At 36.9% G+C, this 20,981-nt stretch overlaps 1 protein-coding gene across 1 annotated transcript; it reads left to right on the top strand.

The window, feature by feature from the left end:
• Positions 1–12,704: 12,704 nt before the first annotated feature.
• BHLHE23 (basic helix-loop-helix family member e23) lies at positions 12,705–20,579 on the top strand. The gene is made up of 2 exons (XM_051982976.1): positions 12,705–14,728; positions 19,849–20,579. The coding sequence occupies exon 1, from the start codon at positions 12,705–12,707 to the stop codon at positions 13,431–13,433; it is 729 nt and encodes a 242-aa protein (XP_051838936.1). The 3' UTR covers positions 13,434–14,728; positions 19,849–20,579.
• The last annotated feature ends 402 nt before the right edge of the window (positions 20,580–20,981 follow it).

The following is a 20,981-nucleotide window of genomic DNA, read 5'->3' as shown; positions in this document are numbered from 1 at the left end:
TCCCAAAGGGATCAAAGGACTGAGGGAAAGACTTTCTATTACCAAGTGGGATAGAATCTTGTTTATACAATATGTTGGCTTCCCCCATTAATCATGTGTACAGATTTGAGGAAACGTATTTAGGATAATATTGCCTTTAAATTTACAAATAACTTTTTTTCCTGTGGACTTTCCAATAGAAATGGACATTGTCATTCTTGGAATTGAAACTGAAGTACAGTTTCAATGAGTCCTAGTAGGAAGACAAATATCTGGAAGCATATTTTGTCATTTCACTAGAAGCAATAGAAAGGGATTCTGTAATTTAACTTTGTTTCCTTTTTTCTATTTTTCATTCTGAGTATAGAACAATAGATTTCCTGCACTGTTTCTAATCCTTCCTTGTTCCCTACCATGAAGGAAAAGCCTACATTTCATTTCCCCTTGATTAAGCAGAATTGAGAGAATGGAAAGATTTCTTTCCTCTCTCTTTCTTTCTCACTTGAACTGGATGGGAAGTTCTCATATTTGGGTAACTCCCACTCCCATCTCAGGCTTAATATTTCCAGAATTATTTGTTAAAAATTATATTTTCAATAATTTCAGTACATTTTCAATAGGATTCATTCTTGTTTTATGAGTTAATGGTTAACATATGCTTAGTAGTTCAATTTATACTTGTTATTAAACTAAGATTTACTACAGTTTATATGCAAATAGTCCTTATTCAACAAAATCACTAATTATTCCTAAGGCAAAACTGTAGATTTCCTCTGACAGAGGCCTAGAAGGCACCAAGGCTTAAAAAGATCTTAAGCTACAATGAGAGGCATCAAGCATGTTCAAGTCTAGAAAGATACTTTCATTGTATGACAACTGGTCAAATCACATCTGGAGCATTGTGGGGTAAGAGCATTTTATGATGCTGTGGTAAGATGATAAAATGGGCTATTAAATGTGAGAGATTAGGTTTGTTCTGTTTGGCCCCAGAGGGCAAAACTAGGAAAAATGGGGAGAATTTGCAGAAACAGATTTGGGCTTCATATAAGGAAAACCTTCCTAACAATTAAAGCTGTCCAAAAAAATAGAATGAGTTCCCTCAGGATGAGTAGGTTCCATCTCATTGAAGATCTTCAAGAAAAGACTGGATGGCCACAAATCAGATATGTTGTAGAAATAATTCTTATGCAGAAATGGGTTCTACTTAGTGATCTCTGGGGTCCCTTCCAACTCTGAAATTCTGTGATTCTATAAATATCAAATGTGGATAATCCTCAAAGTAGATCATTGAGAGCTGTCAAAATAATTCTATTTGTGGCTTTGCATACTTGGTGGCCAACTATGGATTCCATTTTCCTTCTCTTAGGAACTCTCAGCAGAATTTTTATGTAGCTTTTGGGTAATAGCTATTCCCATCTTTCCCTAAAGAAATGAGTTTGAAACTGGACAGAATGGAGAGACCCAGGATGTTTGTAGTAAGGAATGGGGAAAGGCTGGGGAAAGTGGGGGAGTGGGGGGATAGGAACACAGAACTCTGAAGGAAATTTGAATCTATGTGTCTCTTAAGAATTCCTCTTCTGGAATGGTTATAAACATCCTAAATACAATCAGCAACCTTCCTAAGTCTGTACAGAAGGGAGAGGATCTATGTATGGAAAGCTCCCCAAATCAGATATGAAGAAGCATGAGGGTGCTCAATCCATCTGCTATACAGTGAATAAGATCCCTGGACACTGGAGCCTGTGCCTAAACCCCAAGTTAATTATCTTTTATTCTTTTTTATTATTCTAGATTAGTCTTTAACTTTCTCAGCCAAGATTTCATTTCCTTTAGATTGAGAAGGTGTTGAACCCTACCTTATCCCATGTTAGAATGTTATCCATGCATGCTACATTTATTTTACTGATCATATATTGCTCTGTAGGCAAAAATAATTGAATTTCAGGTTGAGTCAGGACAAATACTATCCAGAAATGCTCTAGATGTGATCCCTGCATTGAGTGAGAAATTGGGCTGGCTTAATTCTAAAATCTCTTCCACCTCTAATTCATAAACTTCTGTAACTGCCTATGTGCCAAACACTCTGACAGATGTTAGGGATTCCGAGTCAGAAATGAAATAGTCTCTTACCTTCAAGGAGTTTATATTCTATTAAGAGAAAACATATAGGCAGACATGAAATCTATATGAAGTAGGTACAAAGAAGTATCAGGTGAGTGCCGGCACAGTACTAGGGATTCTAAAAGATGGAGATGAGGATGGAAAGCATCTCAAATCTGCTAAGAATAGACAATACAAAGGCTTAGAGATAGGAGATGGAATATTAAATAGAGCAAGCAGGCCTATTTGGCTGGAACATAAATAGAGTGTGTGAAGAGGAATTATATAATAAGCCTGAAAAGATAAACTGAAACCAGAATATGAAGGGTTTAAAATATCAAATAGAAAAGTTTGCATTTGACTCTAGAGAATAACATAGAACTCAAAGATTTTTAAATTCTAAGAGCCTATGCTTCTTTGATTCTAAGGTTCTATGAATCTCTGAAGAAAGTTTTTGGTTAAAAATTTTTTTAAAACCTCTCTATCTTTGGTTTTACAACCTGTTCATATGATCATCCATTCTATACTTGCTCCCTCTATTTTCTCACAATCACTCACTTTTCAACTGCCAGATTCTGTTTCCCTTTCTATCATCATATCTATTCAACAGAAATATTTTTCTCAAATGTTACTAGTTACTTCCTAATTGAGAAATTATGAGGCCTTTTGTCTTTATCCTCCAACTATTTTTAGTATTTGAAACTGTTGCCTACGCTTTCTCTCTTGATACTGTCTCCTTGGCTTAAGTGACATGATACTATCTTGATTCTCTTCCTACTTCCCTGACCATTCTTCCTCAGTCTCCATTAAAAAACATCCCCTGGGAGTTCTGGCCTTGATCATCCTCAGAGCTCTGGCCAAACTCTGCCTTAACAATCTCATCCACCCCTTCACTTCACTTAGCATTTTTATCTTGATTCCCAAAATTATATCACTGGCTTATATGTTCATCTGCCTTCTGAACATCTCAATGTCCTACAAATTCACCATGCCCAAAACTGAACTCATCAATCCCACCCCCATTCCCAATAATACTACCCATATAATATTAATTTGTGACTTTCATATTACATACTAGTGACATTGATTTTATCACTAGCCTCCAAGTCATTTAGGCTCAAAACACAAAAATCATTTTTCACTCTTTTCTTTTCTTTATCCCTCACATTGAATTAGTTGTTGAATTCTGTTAATTCTATCAGCACAAATATCTCTAATATCTGTCTTCTTTCTTTTACTCCCCCTATGATCACCTAAACTCTGGACTTCATTATTTCTCTCTCACCTAGATCATTATAATAGCTTCCTAAGTGGTCTCTGCTGCCTCCATTCTCCATCTCTCCATTTCATCTTTCACATAGAAACCAAACAAATTCTTCTACTCAAAAGCCTTCAGCATCTTTAGAATTTCCATTATTACCAATGCTGTCTGTTGTGGCCAAGCAGAATAAGTCTAATGTCTTTCTTCTCAATCTCCATTACTGGATCAGCAACTATATTGGTTCCTGATATGGAAGTTGCAAGACAAAAAGGCCCAGACACTGAGGGAAGTTCTAGGATGAGAGAGTAGCAGAGACATGATTTTGAAGTCCAGATGTCAATCTGAAAAGGGAATTTTCTAGCCTTACTGTTACCCAAAGTGTTAGCTATCCCACCTAGCTTTGCATTATTGACAAACTGACTAACATATTATTAATCCAAATGAATCATAAAAAAAATTAAACAATACAGTGCCAAAAACAAATTTCTGGGGCATTTCACTAGAGACTACCTTCCAGGACCTAATTATTGACCATTCTTTGGGTTTATACAAATAGTTTCAGAATCCAGCTAACTGTACTATTATCTAACATATCATTTCACTGTATTCATAGGAATAGCATGAGAAAGTTGAAAATCTAGGTAAACTATATAGTATTACTTTGTTTTATGGTTATTATCAGCCCATGATCTTGTCAAGGAATTGAGGTTATTAAGTCCTCCATCATTACTATGTACATGCTTCTGTACCAGGTTTGTGACCTGTTTTCACAACTGCTTGGTTTCCTCTTTCTTTCCAGATAAGGCTGTATTATCCTCCAGTAACAATATAGTTTCTCTTTCTGCCTCCACTAATCTTCAGTCCAGCGTTCTCCACAACATTTCTCTCTAGTTCCTGGATTTTTTTCACATAAGCATATCCTCTTAATATATAATGCTACTCTAACCCCCTTCTTTTAAAATGTTCTTCCTTTTGGAAAAGGCACACACCTTCCAGAGAATTCTGCAAATCATGACTCCCATTATATCAATTCTCAATAATACTTATGATAACCTGAATTAAATTTCTAATTAACATTGCTTGTTATTTATACTTATAAACATCCAAAGTCATTATTTTATTGCTCTCTTCTTTCTTGGATTTTATCTCCTCAACCAATCAGTCAGTAAACAAACATTTATTAAGTGTCTATTATGTACCAGGCTCTGTACAGGAGTTATTCAAGGGAGACTATTAGAGATCATCAGTAAAGTGAAAACACTAGCATTAAAGGAATCAGATAAAGCTTTTTGTGGAACTTTAAGGAAAGCAGTAGACAGAGATGATGAGAGAAAAAAACTCCAGGAATAATGGACAACCAATGAAAATATGTAGAACTGGGAGAGAAAGTGTCTTGGTGAAGAACAGCAAAAAGGCCAGTGTCACTAGCTCACAAAGTATGCTGGGATGAATAAGGTATAAAAAGGCAGGGAAAGTAGGAAGGGACCAAGTTTTAAAAGGTTTTGAACACCAACAAGCAGATTTTATATTTGACCTTGGAGATAATAAGGATAATATGGCTATTCCTCTTCCAACCATGTAGCTATACTATGATATGCAGTGGGACCATTTTCTTCCTTTCAACTTAAAGAACTTTTAATTAGATTTAAAAGAGTCTAAGTCCTTGCTATCCCGGACAAGTGTGACCCAGTAAAGAATTTAGACTGAGAATACTGTTTAAAAAATAGTTCACTTAGATTTTCTTTTTTTTTTATGGATTGGTCTTAAGTTTATTAATTTTTTAAAATAACTTTTTATTGATAGATTCCATGCCAGGGTAATTTTTTACAGCATTATCCCTTGCACTCACTTCTGTTCCGATTCCCCCCCCCACTCCTTCCACCCCCTCCCCCAGATGGCAAGCAGTTCTTTACATGTTGAATAGGTTACAGTATATCCTAGATACAATATATGTGTGCAGAACCGAACAGTTTTCTTGTTGCACAGGGAGAATTAGATTCAGAAGGTATAAATAACTCGGGAAGAAAAACAAAAATGCAAGCAGTTTATATTCGTTTCCCAGTGTTCTTTCTTTGGGTGTAGCTGCTTCTGTCCATCTTTGATCAACTGAAACTGAATTAGCTCTCTTTATCGAAGAGATCCACTTCCATCAGAATACATCCTCAAACAGTATCATTGTTGAGGTATATAATGATCTCCTGGTTCTGCTCATTTCACTTAGCATCAGTTCATGTAAGTCTCGCCAGTCCTCTCTGTATTCATCCCGCTGGTCATTCCTTACAGAACAATAATATTCCATAATGTTCATATATCACAATTTACTCAACCATTCTCCAATTGATGGGCATCCTTTCATTTTCCAGCTTCTAGCCACTACAAACAGGGCTGCCACAAACATTTTGGCACATACAGGTCCCTTTCCCTTCTTTAGTATCTCTTTGGGGTATAAGCCCAGTAGAAACACTGCTGGATCAAAGGATATGCACAGTTTGATAACTTTTTGAACATAGTTCCAAATTGCTCTCCAGAATGGCTGGATGGTTCACTTAGATTTTCAAAGAAACCAGACTAGAAATCTAATAAATATATTTTACTTGGATTTTCATAAATTTCTTATTGAGGGAAAAAAATAGATGCAAGCTAAGCAATGCTGTGAGGTCTCCACTCCATGTTTCTTAGTGATGGAATAATTAGTAATTGGTAACTTCTTAGTATTTAAATGAGGTAAGAGCAGTAAAGTAATCTACCCCTTGCCCACATAAATCTAGACAATGAAGATGATAACTAAAGGCATCAAGAATTGACGAGATGATTTTCATTGTCATAAAGAACGGAACCGACATCTAATCATTACTATATTTCAAGCTCAGTACCCCAACAATACCTCTCACTTAGAAAAGCACTAAATGTTTTTAATTGAATTCTAGGATTCAATTCTCTCTTCTTAAAAAAATTCCTCTTTATTTCTTAAGGCTCTGCATGTTGAAAATTAATTTCTTCAAAAGTCAAAGTGGTATCTTCTAGTTCTTGCATGTATCTCTATAATATAAAACTAGACTCCATGACAAAGGTCACCAATTATTGGATTTTTCCTCTTTTGACAATGAAAATAAAAATGCCCTAAAATTACAAGAAATAAAAAGCTATTTGAGCCTTCCTTAGTTGTCAAGGCAATACAATTTCCTGATTCATCACAAGATGGCAGTGTCTGACTTCCTTTAAACACAACATTCCTTTTCCTCCCCAAGTTTCTTTCCTAATGGTGTTTTTCTTCCAGAGCAAAAAGGATAAAATACATGTAAAAGTTGAAAGAAACATGTACTGAAAAAAGTCATTGCATTACGTTACATTTCCATAATACTTTAATATTTATGAAAAATATCTCAGAACAGAGTACTTCTATACTTTAAAAAACCTATGATTTCATGGTTGCTCTTTCCAGTGGTGCAAATTTCAAGATATACACATATTTAAGACAGAGTAGAAATCATGCTGAATTTGGAATCAGCAGGTCTGGGTACCTATTCAAATATTGGCAAATCAACTAAATACTCTGAATCTTAGTTTCTTTGTAAAAACTCCTCCCTTTGTTTGGGAGGAGTTAGATTAGAAATTCCTCCTAGCTCCAAACTTAATTTGTTTGCTTATTCTTACTCATGTAAGATTTTTATGAAGTTGTAAATCTGGGTGACCATCAGGATTAAAATATTATTACTAGATACATAGTTTGGGGAGTTATCTGCATAGAGATGATAGTCTATTTGAAAAATAAGAGAATGCCTAGGACAGAGCTCTTGAGTACATTTGCATGTAGTGGAAAGAATATAGATGAATAATGTACAAAGGAGACTTAGGAGCAGCATGAGTAGAATGAGTAGCAAATTAAAAGTCAAAAAAAAATCTAGTGAAGAGTGTTGAAGAAGATGGGATAGTTAACAATGCCAAATACTACAAAGAACTCAAAAAAGATGGAGACTAAAAAAAATGGCCATTGGATTTAAGAGGTTATGTATTCCCCAATTGTTAAATGGTCAACGAATAAGAACAGTCTTCAAGAGAAGATTTGTGTTAATTTACACTGCCTATACCCAATTGGAGGGGGGAAATGCTCCAAAATCACCAATAATTAGATAAATACAAATTAAATCACTCAGGTTCAACCTCATACCTATTAAATTGACAAAATTGACATATTGAAGGGGTTACAGGGGAAATACTTAAATTAATGGATTTGTAAATTGGTCTAGCTATTCTGATAAACAATTAAGAACTATGATTTAAAAGTTACTAAGGATCATGTAGCCAATAAGACAGAGGACTACACATTCTTTCCAATCTTCCCAACTTCTGAAACTTCCACAAAATTTTAATTTGTATAAGAGATAATGCAATTTTGGCTATCTCTATCATCTAAGATACTAGAAACCTAAAAGAACCTAACAAAAGAGACTTAGCCCCCAAGACACTACCTCCATACTCCAACAGCAGGACATACAAACTAATCTATGGATTTGCCACAGAATTCAAATCTACCCCCTGTTTCATCCAATGCTCTAGAAATCCAAAGGGCAGAAATCTCAGTCTGGGAAGGCCTCAGGGCAGCACTTTATACTTCAACAGAACTCAATCAAAGAACTGAAGAACAAAGAAAACTGGAGTAGGACGCTGTGTATGGCTATATGGCACTCCAGCCTTAGTACTAAAGGAGTCTGACATCCAGCTCAAAATAGTTGTATTTCTCCAGAAATCACCTAGGTTCAAAGACTGACCAGAAAAATAGAATTTGCCTAACACAGAACCAGCTTTTGAGATCCAGCTCTAAATGAAACCAACCAAAGGAGAGGGACTTAGAAAGGGGGTAATGAGGAGGGAAAACTGAAATTATCAAAAAATTTCAATTGATTGGCAAATGTCAAAGGACAATTTTCCTTGCCAGTAATAGTAGAACTGACTGGACTACTATTATCCAAGATAGAAAAAAGGAAATAGAAGGAGAAGGGATGGGTAAATAAGCAACATCATGATATAAAGATATCTTGAGAATGCAGAATAGCTCTGGGTCATATATAGCTATGGTCAACATTTACCTATCACAATCCCAGAGTCTTAGGGATAGAAGCTGGAATACTAGTTGAAGGTGGAAACCAGAGAAGACAGTGTGATGTTAAATATTATTATTATGAACCGCTAGATAAAATATTTAGCCTGCAAAAAGACCTAAATTCAAATCTGGTCTCATACACAAGCTGTGTGATGCTGAACAAGTCATTTAACCTCTGTTTGCTTCAGTTTCTTCAAGTGCACAATGGGGGGTGATGATAGAGCCTACCTCTCAGGATTATTGTGAAGATAAAACAATGGGTAAAAAGGAAAAGTCAATTTTCTTTTTTCAGATATAAATTAAAATATTTTACCATCACATTCAATTGAGTAATAAAATATATGGAGATGCCATATCCAAGACTGTCATAAAGGATGTCCTATGCAAGATGCACATGGAAAGTCCTCCATATGTTCCTGTTTTCAGACAATATTGTGTTAACTACATTAGTTTCCAGAACTTTACAAAGTCTCCTCCATTAAAGTCATGATAATTTGAAGGAAATGGGTCTAATAATCCTTACAGAAAAAACTAATTGAATGAAAAATGTCTAGTGTCCATACTACGACCTACATTCAAATGACCAATTCATTGAATTAATCCATCAGTGCATTAGTGTCTCTGTGTATGTGTGTTAGAAGTACTGTAGATACATAATGATTTGGATCTAGAAAATGTGAACAGAACAGATTGTATCTGTGAGACTATAAGAGCTTTAATCATTATAGCTGGCTTCTGACACAACAGCCCTTATTTTTAATACAAATATTATTCTATGATAAGACAACATGAAATAGTGAAGAGAAATCTCACCCCAGATCTAGACCTCAAGTCCTGCTTGTAATGGAAAAATAGCTTGAACTCTCAGGGTTATTCTCTAAGAAATTAAGTTGTAGAGAAGTTGCCACTGCAGTAGTAGAATAAGATCCTCACTGGAAGCACCGTAAGAAGATCTGGTTTCAAAGCCAAGTTCTTCCAGCAATGTAATTTTGATGCACTGGGACAATTTTCAAAAAAATTAGGGTTGCAGATGACTCAAAAAGAAATGGGAAAAGAGACCAGATAAATGGCACAGTGGATAGAGCACCAGCCCTGAAGAAAGGAGGATCTGAGTTCAAATCTGAGACATATAAAACTAGCTGTGTGACTCTGAACAATTCAACTACAATTGCTTACAAAAAAAGGAAAAAATCAATGAAACTTTCATGATAGCTATAAGTTGGTTGCATCATATGTCTAAAATGACATATCTACAAAAGATTTCTCACGAATTAACAGAAAATGTATGCTCAGAATATGACAGGTTGCTACTCTCTGAATTCTGGATTGGAATCTATAACATATAAAAAAGACCCCAGAGGAAGACCTCCAGCATGTGGGATAGAGTAGCTTTAGATAGTATCTATGAAAGAACATGCAAAATAATTGCTCAGGATTTGAAGGTCTTAATGAGTTTCTATCTGTATCAATGGAGGAACTACCATATTAATAATGATAATGATAACATCATTTATTTAAAATTGCAAATCACTTTACAAATATTTGAATTTGTAATGTAACTTGATCCTTACAATATTCTTAGGTGGGTGCTATTATTATCCCCACTTTACAGTCAAGGAAACTGAGACAAACAAGCGTTGCTCAGAGTCCCACAGCTAGTAAGTGTCAAAGGCTGGGTTTGAACTCAACTCTTTCTAACTCCAGATCCCGTGGTCTAACCGCTATTCAACCTAGCTGCAATTTCATCACAGATCCATTGAAGTATTAAAGTATTTGAAATAATTGTGGCATCAGAGAAATCAAATGTAGCTCTCACCAGTCACTTTGCATGTGCACAGTTCAAATTAGAGCCTGGGAGGCATCATGAAATCTACCATAAAAGGATGAGACAGAAGTCATTTAACATTAATGCAAGAGCTATTTTCCTTGTTTATACCCATGAAGGCTTTCTTTGAAAGTAGATACCAAAACTAAGAACTCTAATAATGCTAGAGATGGTGAATGAATTAATGAATCCATTTCTGCTTCTGGTGTCTCTGATACCTATTTGAGAGGAGATAGAAAGTGATGTTTGGTTTGCAACAGAGTCCTTCTTTGTAGAGAGCTGGAACTCTGGAGAAGTATACTTGAAACAAGATGTTAACTCAGAGGAATTGATGAGACAATGGTTATCTAGTAGTACTTACTTAGTATACTGAGTATTTACCATGGTGATGGAATAGTTCTCTAGTTGTACTAAATGTAATAGCTGTAATAGTTGTAATAGATGTAATAGTTCTCTAGACTGTGCATGAGACAATAAAGACTTTGCACTCTATTCTTGTCCATTCTCATGGTCTCTATCCTGCTGAGACTAAGGCCCTTCTGGAAGATCTCCAGAAAGCTAGCTCAAACATTATACTTCTTGACTATTCGCTATAATATGTCACTTCCATCCTTGCTTCTTTTCCATATACATTATATTATTTTTTCTCTATTATTCATGTGATAACCAGACCGAGCCATAATTCCAGGGAGATCAGATAAAAGAGAAATTTTGGCAAGATCCATGAATCAGCATCCCATACATACTCCTCTATGTCATCCACATAACATTCCCCCAAAGAAAATTAAGTTAGAATGAGTTATGAAGGCTTAGGGGGAGGAAGTATTTGTGCAGTTGGTGCGGAATATACACACAGCATATGAATTACAGCCCCTGGAGTTCTCTGTTCAAAAATTCCAGATGGGAGAGGCTTTGGAGATTGCCAGTTTCTCCCTCATCAATTCCACAACACACATTATCCAAATATGTACCAGGACACAACAAGTCAGGTCCTGGTACACATTGCCAGGGCTCAGTGTCTCTAATTCTGCAGTTAGGAAGTGCAGACTGTTACTAAAAGAAAAAGCAACCTACCAACAGGGAAAAGAAAGGCTCTGAAGTTGCCCTGGAATAGGGCCTTCACTTCAAAATTCCATACAAATCTGCAGACAAATTTATCCTTGCTGCAAACTTACTAATTCCCAGAACTCTGTGGCACAGAAAGTAAGCCTGGGTCAAAGAAAGTTACATAAAAATAAATTTTAACATTAATAATCCCTGGAGTTGGGAACTACCTTACTCACCATCTACCTGCAGACACAGAAATTGAGAGTCAAATTGAGAAAATGGTTTTGTTTTAGCAACCTTTGTGGGCAGAAATAGAAAAAGTTGACCAAAAATATAGTCAGAAAAGAGAGATAGAAATAGAAAGGGAGAAACAGACAGACACAGAGACATGGACAGGAGAAATACAAAGACAGAGAGAAAGAGAGATGGAGGGAGAAATAGAGTGCAGGCTCAAGGCTCTCCTTCTCAGTTTATTCCTGAAACAATTATTTCTAGCCTCTGTGCTCTCCTAACTCCTAAAGTAACTTCTTCCAGTCCCAACTTCTCTCCTCTCTTCTCCTCTCCTCTTCTCGTCTCTTCTCTCTGTCCCTCTCTGCCTCTGTCGGTCTCCTCTTTTCTCTCTCTTCTCCGACTCTCTGCATGTCTCTGTTGTCTCTCTCCCTTTCTCTCTGTCTCTCTCTACCTCCCTACCTTTTTTCCCCCGCTTCTTCCTGCCATCTTCCTCCCTCTCTCTTTCCTACCTCTATCTCTCTTTTTCTCTGTCTGTCTCTCTCTTCTACTTTTCTCTCTGTGTGTCTGTGTCTCACCGTGTTTCTGTCTCACTGTCTCTTTTTCCCTCCTCTCTTCTTTCTGAGCTTCTGTGAGTGTGGCTTTCTCTCTCTGTCTCTCTCCCCAGGTATCTGTCGCTCAGCTGTGTCTGAATTTCCTCCACTCTCTAAAATCTGTCTCTTCCCTTGTTCTAGTCTCTCTCGCCCCTCCTTTTAATTACAAGAGGCTCTTGTGATTGGGCAGCTACGAAATCCCAGAGGGCTACTTCGAGTCAAAAATCGAGGGCGGGGGCCGAAGTAGCAGCTAGATCCCACCCCCAAGCCTAGTGCTTCAGCCTTGGTGGTAGCGGGGGAGAAGGTGGGCAAGAATTGAAGGGACAGAGGACTGACGAACGGAAAGGTGCAAAACCTTCAGAACAGAGTAGACCCGTCGGCTCATTTTCAGGCGCCCCTCCCCCTAGCACGTCTCTTCCTCAAGCCCTCTGTCTTTAAGTCAGAAAGCGGCACAGAGGTTGGGGGAGGAAAAGGAAAGAGGACAAATTTCTAGGAGTGAAATAATCCCCGTTCCTGAAAGCAGCTCTTCGGCAGTGTGGGTAGCTTCCCACTGGAAGCTTATGTGCTCTGATGAGTGTGGGGAGAGGCGACCTTTTCCAGGGCTCCAGGGAGCTCCCTGAGAAGGCAATGGCGGAGCTCAAGTCTCTGTCCGGAGACACCTACTTAGCTTTAACCCAGAGCTACACAACTGCCGCTTTCCCTTATGGCTCTGTCCGCGGTGCTGAAGCGCACCGAGGTTACAATACATCGCCTGCGGGAGACTTTCATGGGACTCCTCTGGCCAAAGGAGGAGCAGCCGAGAGCAGCGGAGAGCAGAGCGGTGATGAGGAGGACGCCTTTGAACCTAGGAAAAGGAGCCCTGGGTTCGACACCGATGCCAAACTCAAGGCGGGGACCCTGGCCAAGAAACCCAAAGAACAGCGCTCCTTGCGCTTAAGTATCAATGCCCGAGAGCGGAGACGTATGCACGACCTGAACGACGCACTGGATGGACTCAGGTCGGTCATTCCCTACGCTCACAGCCCTTCTGTGAGGAAATTATCCAAAATTGCTACTCTTCTCCTAGCGAAGAACTACATCTTGATGCAGGCCCAGGCTCTTGAGGAGATGCGACGACTGGTAGCCTATTTGAATCAGGGTCAGAGCCTCACCGGCCCTATTCCAGCCACATTGACTCCCTTTGGCCAGGCTGCAGTATATCCGTTCTCAGGTACAGCACTGGCCGCCTGTCCCGAGAAATGTGCTGCCTTCTCGGGTACTCCTTCTGCTCTTTGTAAGCATTGTAACGAGAAGCCGTGATTATGTGTGTATCTAACCCTGTCCCCACATCTCCCAGCATCACCTTTCCTCCAGTTCCTTGCTCCTTCCTTACCTTGTTCATTGTCTTCCAGTCTCCTCGAAACACCGTTTCAGTTAGAATTGCTACAATGCTTATTCCCATCCACACACTTCCCCCCTCACCTTCCTTTAGTTCTCAGACTTGTTTAAACCTAAAGCAACAAAAGGGAGAAGAGAATACACCAGGCTTCGGACTTCGGTGTAATTTGTGTTAAATTGTCTTATGCAATTGCTTTCCTCGCGGGCCCGGGCTAAGCAAGTCAGAGAAACTTCGCTTTCCTTCTGCACCCAGCCCTCAACTTTCTAATCCCACCTTGAGAACGCTCCCGTTTTTACACAGAAAATTATTTCTTGCAATTAGACTCTAGGCCTGGGACAGACCGTGATGAGCGCAGATGGATTTCGGGTGGTTCGAAGCCTAATCTAGTAACTATGCAACGCTGCCCTCAACAATAGCCCCAAATCCAGGAACTCAAGTCCCAGATTCTGGGTTCCGCTCCTTGTCCAGTATGAGATCTATTTCCAGGAACTTTGAAACTTTCCAAACTCCCAGACGCAAAAGTTCAGCTACAAGCCAAGTTATTCGTCCTCCCTCTAAACCCACTATGCCTCATCCTCCAGAACTCCGGGCTTCTTAATATGTGTCTTTTGCAACCAAGAGGTGACTTTCTACTCTCTCTGCCTCATACCTCTTCCCAGTGCTTGGCCTTCTCAAACCAAAGCCTTCCGGCATCCTGGAAAGATGTCTTCTTCCCAAACCATTGTTTGCTTGAGGAATAAGTGCTGAAAGCCAAATTTCGGGGAAAATCTGAGATTTTCAATAAACCATCAGATTCAAGTTACATAAAGATCTGATCTGCATAGCAGCACTGTAGGCCCGGTAGGACCGATAGTGCACTAACCTTGTAAACAGTTAAAGTTAGAGACGAATCTGACTTGGAGGCTGAGACCAGAAAAGTTTTAACCCTTCCACTTCGTGGGATTTTCTTGATCCCAATCTGAAGCTATCGAAGAACGAAAGCTAGCAATAGCACAGGACAACTCTATGAATGTTTTGTGAGGACTTCAAAAATTCAGAAAAAAAGTTGGAGCTTCCCGGATCCCAAGGCCAGCACATTAGTCAAATTAAACCTCGAACTTATCCCCAGGGACAGAGCAACTGCTCTAGCCCAGGGCAAATTGTAAAGTAGACAAGCCTGCTCGTTGCCCGACAATCTGGCACCAATTTTCAATAGAAGATGTGTTGTAGTTTCCAGGTGAGTAAATTGTAGTGTAGTCGCATCTCCATCCCTAATCCTGGTTAGATATATAGAAATAACTGGAAAGGATGTCACTTTCTTCATTTTACAGATAAGGAAACTGAGGTTAACAGAAGTTATTTGATTTGACCAAGACCCTCCTGGTAGTAGGCAGTTGAGTTAAGAAACGAGGTCTTCTTACTCCAAAGCCAGTATTCTTTCCACTCATCCTTTTCTACTGGTGCCACATTTTTCCTTTCTTCTTAAAAAAGGTGATGGTTAAGATTTACATCTGTAAGTCTTTTTTGTTGTTGTTTTGTTTTGTTTTTTCATTAAAACTTTTCATTATAACTCTGTAAGCACTGTCATTATTACTCTCTTACTCTACTCTAACAACTATTATTGTTGTTAACCTCATTTCACAGTAGAGAATAGAGACTCACGGAGGCTATAATTTGTTTGCTCAAATCAGTAAATAGCAGAGAGAGTATTCACACCCAAATGCCCTGGTTCCATTTTCCGTACTCTTCCCACCACCAACCACCCAGTGTCATAGCCACCATCCAACCTGGTACAGTTAGGGCTTGAGGGGGTGGATCTGTCCGGAACCATTTGTGTTAGACTCCGAGTGTAACTGTTTGTGGTTATTAAACCAATTTCCACGCCTGTCTCTGGTGTTATGCTAATAGGCAGAGGACAGCGACCGCTACTAAGTGGCTTGTCTATAGCGGTTAACTTTAATGAATACATTGCAAAGGGACTTTTTGTATTTGCAAAGTGAAGTGTGTGATTAAGTCTCATTCATAAAAAGGCATATGCTTAGTACTGGTTTCAGCTAATTTCCATTTTTATTCCTCTTTTCCCCCAGCAGACTAGTTTGTTTATTCTCTTCGTTCAGAAAGCTGGGTGTTTGAAAAAACTCGTTTCTAAATGCTTTCCTGACAACTTAAGGCAGGAAGACTGAACATACCCAAAATATTGGGAAAGGCCAGGAAACTCAATGACTATTAATTCTGGGGGCATGCTAAAGAGCTCTTGAATGAACATTGTAAATAATAAAGAATCTAGATTTTATGGAGAAATAGTCATTTTGATGGAAAACATCAAAGATATATTTGGCACTTATTTAGATACAAAAAAGAAAAAATAGATTTCCATTTCAGTTTCTTTTCAATTAGCAGTATGGTAAAGATTTACCCTAAAAATTTTAATTCAATGAGACTTACTCACAATGGAATCTATTGTTTTTCTTTTAAGAATCATTATGTTGGCTAAAATGACTGCTTGCTTTTTTAATCATATAGCTCAGAAAATTCTCTGGAGAAACAGAAATTTTGAGTACTTGTCATTTTTATTCTTACATTTGTGTTTGGTGAGTTTTCTAAATTACAAATTTTGCAATTTTTTTCCCTCTAAACTTAAGTTTAAAATGAACTTTTTAAAAATACCTTTAGCTATTTTGGGGATGGGCTGTGATTTCTTCTACATTAGAAGCTTCATTTGAGAGATCTCTTTTCCAATGAAAATCGGCAACTGTTCTACACTAGCTATAGAACAGAGATTAAGACTTACCCAAAGACCCACAATTAATACAGAAGAAGCACTTGAACCCAGGTTTTCTTGACTCCAAAAATGATTATTTATTCACAACTATGTTTCTGTCCCTTCTCAACCTGTAGCTATTCAACTATTTAACTGATTATTTGTCCACCTGTGATAAGTTCCTAGTTTGAAAACTCCCTCCAGACAGATAAGCATCTTTTAAATATAGAGAGTTGCCTGAAATACTTTAAGAAAATAAGTTTACAAAACTTCATAGAACTAGAAGTTAAGTATCTTGCCCAGGTCAGAGAATGTGAATCATAGACAGGATTTATAACATAGATCTTCTTGACCCAAGGGCAGAACTCTATCTACTAGGCTATCATTTCCTTTTTTAGCTAGTAATTGAGTCTGTAAAAACTTACAGGAGCTTGTTTTCCTGTGTAGAAGGTGCTAAAATAGGTTTTAAAATATAGTGTCCCAAAAGTCTCAGTGCAGTCTTAAAATTTCATTGCCTAAAAATTCCTCATAAAGACACTTTTAGTAAAGAAATCTAACACAGTAAATCATAGACTTGTAAAAGGTAATAACTAGCAGAATCCAAATTTTCAAATATAAATGCAGCATTCTGTGGCATGCAAAGTTAAGAGCCAAACAAGCTGGTGTAATGGAAAGAGAAGTGGAGTTAAAATCAGAGAGATTGTGTTTTAATCTCAGCCTTGTTATTTACTGTCTTTGTGACTCTAGGAAAGTCATTTTGCCTCTGTGGTTCTCATTTTCTTCATCTATAAAATGAAGAAGTTGGATTAGATCCTTGAGAAGGTTAAAATCTATGAATATAAAAGAAATATCGAACAGAAAATAAAATACTACTGTTAGCTTGATAGGAAAATGGAAATTCCCAATTATAAAGTTAATCATGATGTAATGCCTTTAAACACAATATATGATTTAAATTAATAGGAGGAAGCAGTAGCTAAACTTTACCCAAGCTACACAGTTTTCATATACTTCTTTATTTTACTTTTAAAGCAGATTAGATGTTAGATTATGGCTAAAATTCAGTCATTGAACATTTTTTCTTCATAATGTTAAACAATCAAACATGTCAGGGATCCACATGAGTGACTGAATACTTTGTATTACCACCAGATATCTGGATTCTTTCTATGATACTTGTTGAAGAAAGAAATGAATCATAAGGGGATCAAATTTTAATACCCATGGCCTAGAAAGACATATTTTAAATATCCTATCCAGAAGCCACAATGATTTCCTCAGCATTTAGCTGGAATATAAATATGAATATATTTATGCATATATATGAAAACACTGTTGATTTTAGATGTCATTTTCAAACCTCTTTAAAATAACTTTGAATTATTTTTGCTCTTCAGAAATAAGTATAAATGTTGGACCATTCTTTTTTGGTAAGATGTGGGAACATGCCAAACAAATATTTAATAGTTTCCTTGACATATGTTGGTTATATGGACAGAAGAGCATCAAAACCTAGTTTCTTTCTTTCACAAGAACAGTAAATTGTTCTCTGAGGAATGAAATAGTAGTTCTCAATGTGTGGCTGGGGGAGGAAGGAAACTTTGCAGGTCTCCAAGATATAGATATAAACACAAAAACAAAAATTCCTTGAAAAGTCATCAATTATTTTTAAGATTGTAAAGGGTAAATTATAATTTTTTTAGGTACAACCAAAAAGTTTGAGAATCACTGATTGAGTTACTTGTGCTTTGACTTTTACTTTGTTTTTTCCCCTAAAGTTTGCTTCACTTAGTTTCTCACTAACCTATCTTTCAAATTCCAGAAACTAATGATAGATGTACCTCCATTCATCTTGAATAGTCAGTTGTTTGTACTTCTTGCATAAGTGAGATTTCTGACTATTACCTTTCTCTTCAATTACACAAAAAATTAATTATAGTAAGACAACCAATGCAAATACAAAGATCACATTTCATAGTATAAAGATATTTGATCAATGTCCAGCATTTTTGTCCATGACCTAGTTAAAGAATTATTCTTCAACTCAGTAAGTCTCATTTTGTAACAAATTAAGCAGCAAGAAAGGAAAGAAATGTATAATCAACACTATCACTTCTTAGGCTTTTCTAAAACAACACAATGAAAAAACTCCCACTGCTTTGTGTAACTCCAGGGAATAGGAGTGGCCTCTAGAAAAACTGAATTCAGTTCTTCTAATCACATCTATGGATATGTCACTAGGCCAAGTCTCTGCTGCATCTACTCAATTTTCTCTCTAGATATGTTCACAACTGTCTCACCTGGCTATCCATTTCTTTAGGCAATTTTTCAGTTGTAATTAAAGGCAACTGGATTAACCAGGCCACACTTAATGATCCAGGAATGAGGACGCTTGAGGTTTCATCAACAAATCTCAAACTAGTGCACCTCTTCCTTATTCCTTTCTTCTTTTAAATCCTGATTTCTTAGGCTAATATTCCTCTTCTTTCTGTCCCCAACATCAGACTGTGTTTTCATAATATCAAGGCCCCTATAGGGATATGAAAAATTCAACCAATCTGTTGTTGTTCTACCCATTTTTAATAAGACAGTTTCACTCTTCCCTGTACTCCATCGAACTGATGAGTACTTTTGACCTGATATCTAATTTGATAGTTTATTAAATAGTAAATATCAAAACTACATAGATGCACACACACACACACACACACACACACACACACATCCCTTAAGAGATTTTTTTTGTTTTCCAATACCCAGAAATTCACATAAATTCTTTTCCCCATGTTATAAGAAATGCCACCTTAGGTGGCATACATCAATAGCACAGTCAGAAAAACATACCCGGGAAATATTTCTCTTGAATAAAGCATGATACACCATTACTAGATTTCAAACTAACAATTATAGAAAATTCAAAAGCAGTCTTTGAAATGCAGTGGTGTTTTAGCCTAAGGGAAATCGTTTTTTTTCTAAGTTGTCTTTGCAGAAACAAAAAACTCCAGCATATTCCCTTGTACATAATAAGTGCTTAATAAATGTTTCCTGAATTGAATAATATTGAGATGAAATTTTTAATATGATCAGGAAAATCACTTTCTGAGCAGGATTGATCTTAAGGGTAGGTGGGGCAGATATCAAGCCATTGGGCTGGGGGAGAAATAATGATTATATCCTAGAAATATGTTTTCTACTAGCCTCCTGGGTACATGTTATCCCACTATTATAGGTCTGTTCCTTTGAGCAAAGATCTTATTAAGCAGCAATTCAACACCAAAGTACCTTTGTTTCAAAGCACATTATTCACTACGGAAATCAAGATCCCAAAGCAAAATATTTCTTAGTATATGATTATTTTGTTTTGTTTGCTTTTATGGCACTTGGATATAAGATAGCACGGTGCCTCTACTGTAACTCAGCACAAGAGAAGACATAAAACTTAGCAAAAAAAAAAAAAAACAATTCAACAAGACTTTTATAAATCACACACAAAAATTACAGTTGTGGGTGTTTATTTTGCCACATTGCTAGACTAGTTACCATTCAGTTTGGAAGCCTATTTTGGCCAATTTGCATTTCTCTCATTTCCTTTACAGGCTGAGAAATGAAACATCAAGTGAAAAGCAGCCACCTCATAAAAGGCAAATATTATTTTTCTAAAGGGAGAGTGAAAATATGAAGACCACCACTGTCATCTAAGAGTCCACGTTTGCTTCATCATCTCTTTATGAGCAAGTTCTCTCTACTCGGAATCAGAACATAGTTCCTAAGCCCTAAGAATTGCAGAGGACAATGATTGCAGTGCTTTTCCTAATGTGAATTTGTTTGTGACATGTTTCTACTCTTTAATCTCTTTTGGCATCCCATTTACAGAGATGAAAACAGGGATTTGTGATGTACTGAATTGTTTCTGTAACAATTACCTCTTTGGATTCATGGATCTGTAGCCCCGGCCAGTTTAATGCCTCCAACAAAAGTATATTTAGTAAAATTAGAAACTTAACATGCTTTCAAAATGGAAACTCTGTTATCTGGAAGTAAAATTCCCAAATGAAAAACATCTATGTTAGTGTAAATATAGTAGTTAAATAATCTGCAGAGGGGAAAATATATCATGTTTCAATATTCACCTCTCATAGAAATCACTATGATTCCCCCTTTTAAAAGAATTTTTTTTTCCTTTTCAAAAGATAAACATATATGTCTATTTAAAAATATTAATGAACTTTATGCCTTTCTCAATAGCCCTATAATTAAAGTGCTTTAAATAGTTATTCGTACAAGACAATGTATGAAATTCTAATTATTAAACATTACTCTATCCCTCACTGTAAACTTTAAGTGAAAATTATTTATACAGATCACAGAGCCACAAGGGCTAGAAATTAAGGCATATTCATGGAAATTGTGTCACTTGATGTATATAAATATTAGCTCATTTTCCTATAGATATTTTCATTTCATCATTTTTCATGATCTGTGAAATGTCCTTATCTGAATAAGACACAATGAATAGAAAATCATCAAACATTTAAAGTTGTAAGGAACCTCAGAGATCATTTAATAAGTAGATGTCACCTGTTAAAATAGGCAGATGTCATGGAATGATCTTGCCTCATCTAAAGAACCAAATCAGTGAATCCTCTATTTTAGTACGAATTGATTTTGATTTCATTTTTAAAAAATTGTTGGAGGGTACCAATAATTTCAACCAGTTAGAATAACTGAC

This window comes from Antechinus flavipes, chromosome 2 (genome assembly GCF_016432865.1).
Source record: "Antechinus flavipes isolate AdamAnt ecotype Samford, QLD, Australia chromosome 2, AdamAnt_v2, whole genome shotgun sequence".
Taxonomy (NCBI): Eukaryota; Metazoa; Chordata; class Mammalia; order Dasyuromorphia; family Dasyuridae; genus Antechinus; species Antechinus flavipes.
This window is presented reverse-complemented; position numbering and strand designations above follow the sequence as displayed.

Bases quoted from the DNA above. Each gene is read 5' to 3' on its own strand.
- BHLHE23 (XM_051982976.1), top strand. From the start codon at position 12,705: ATGAGTGTGGGGAGAGGCGACCTTTTCCAGGGCTCCAGGGAGCTCCCT.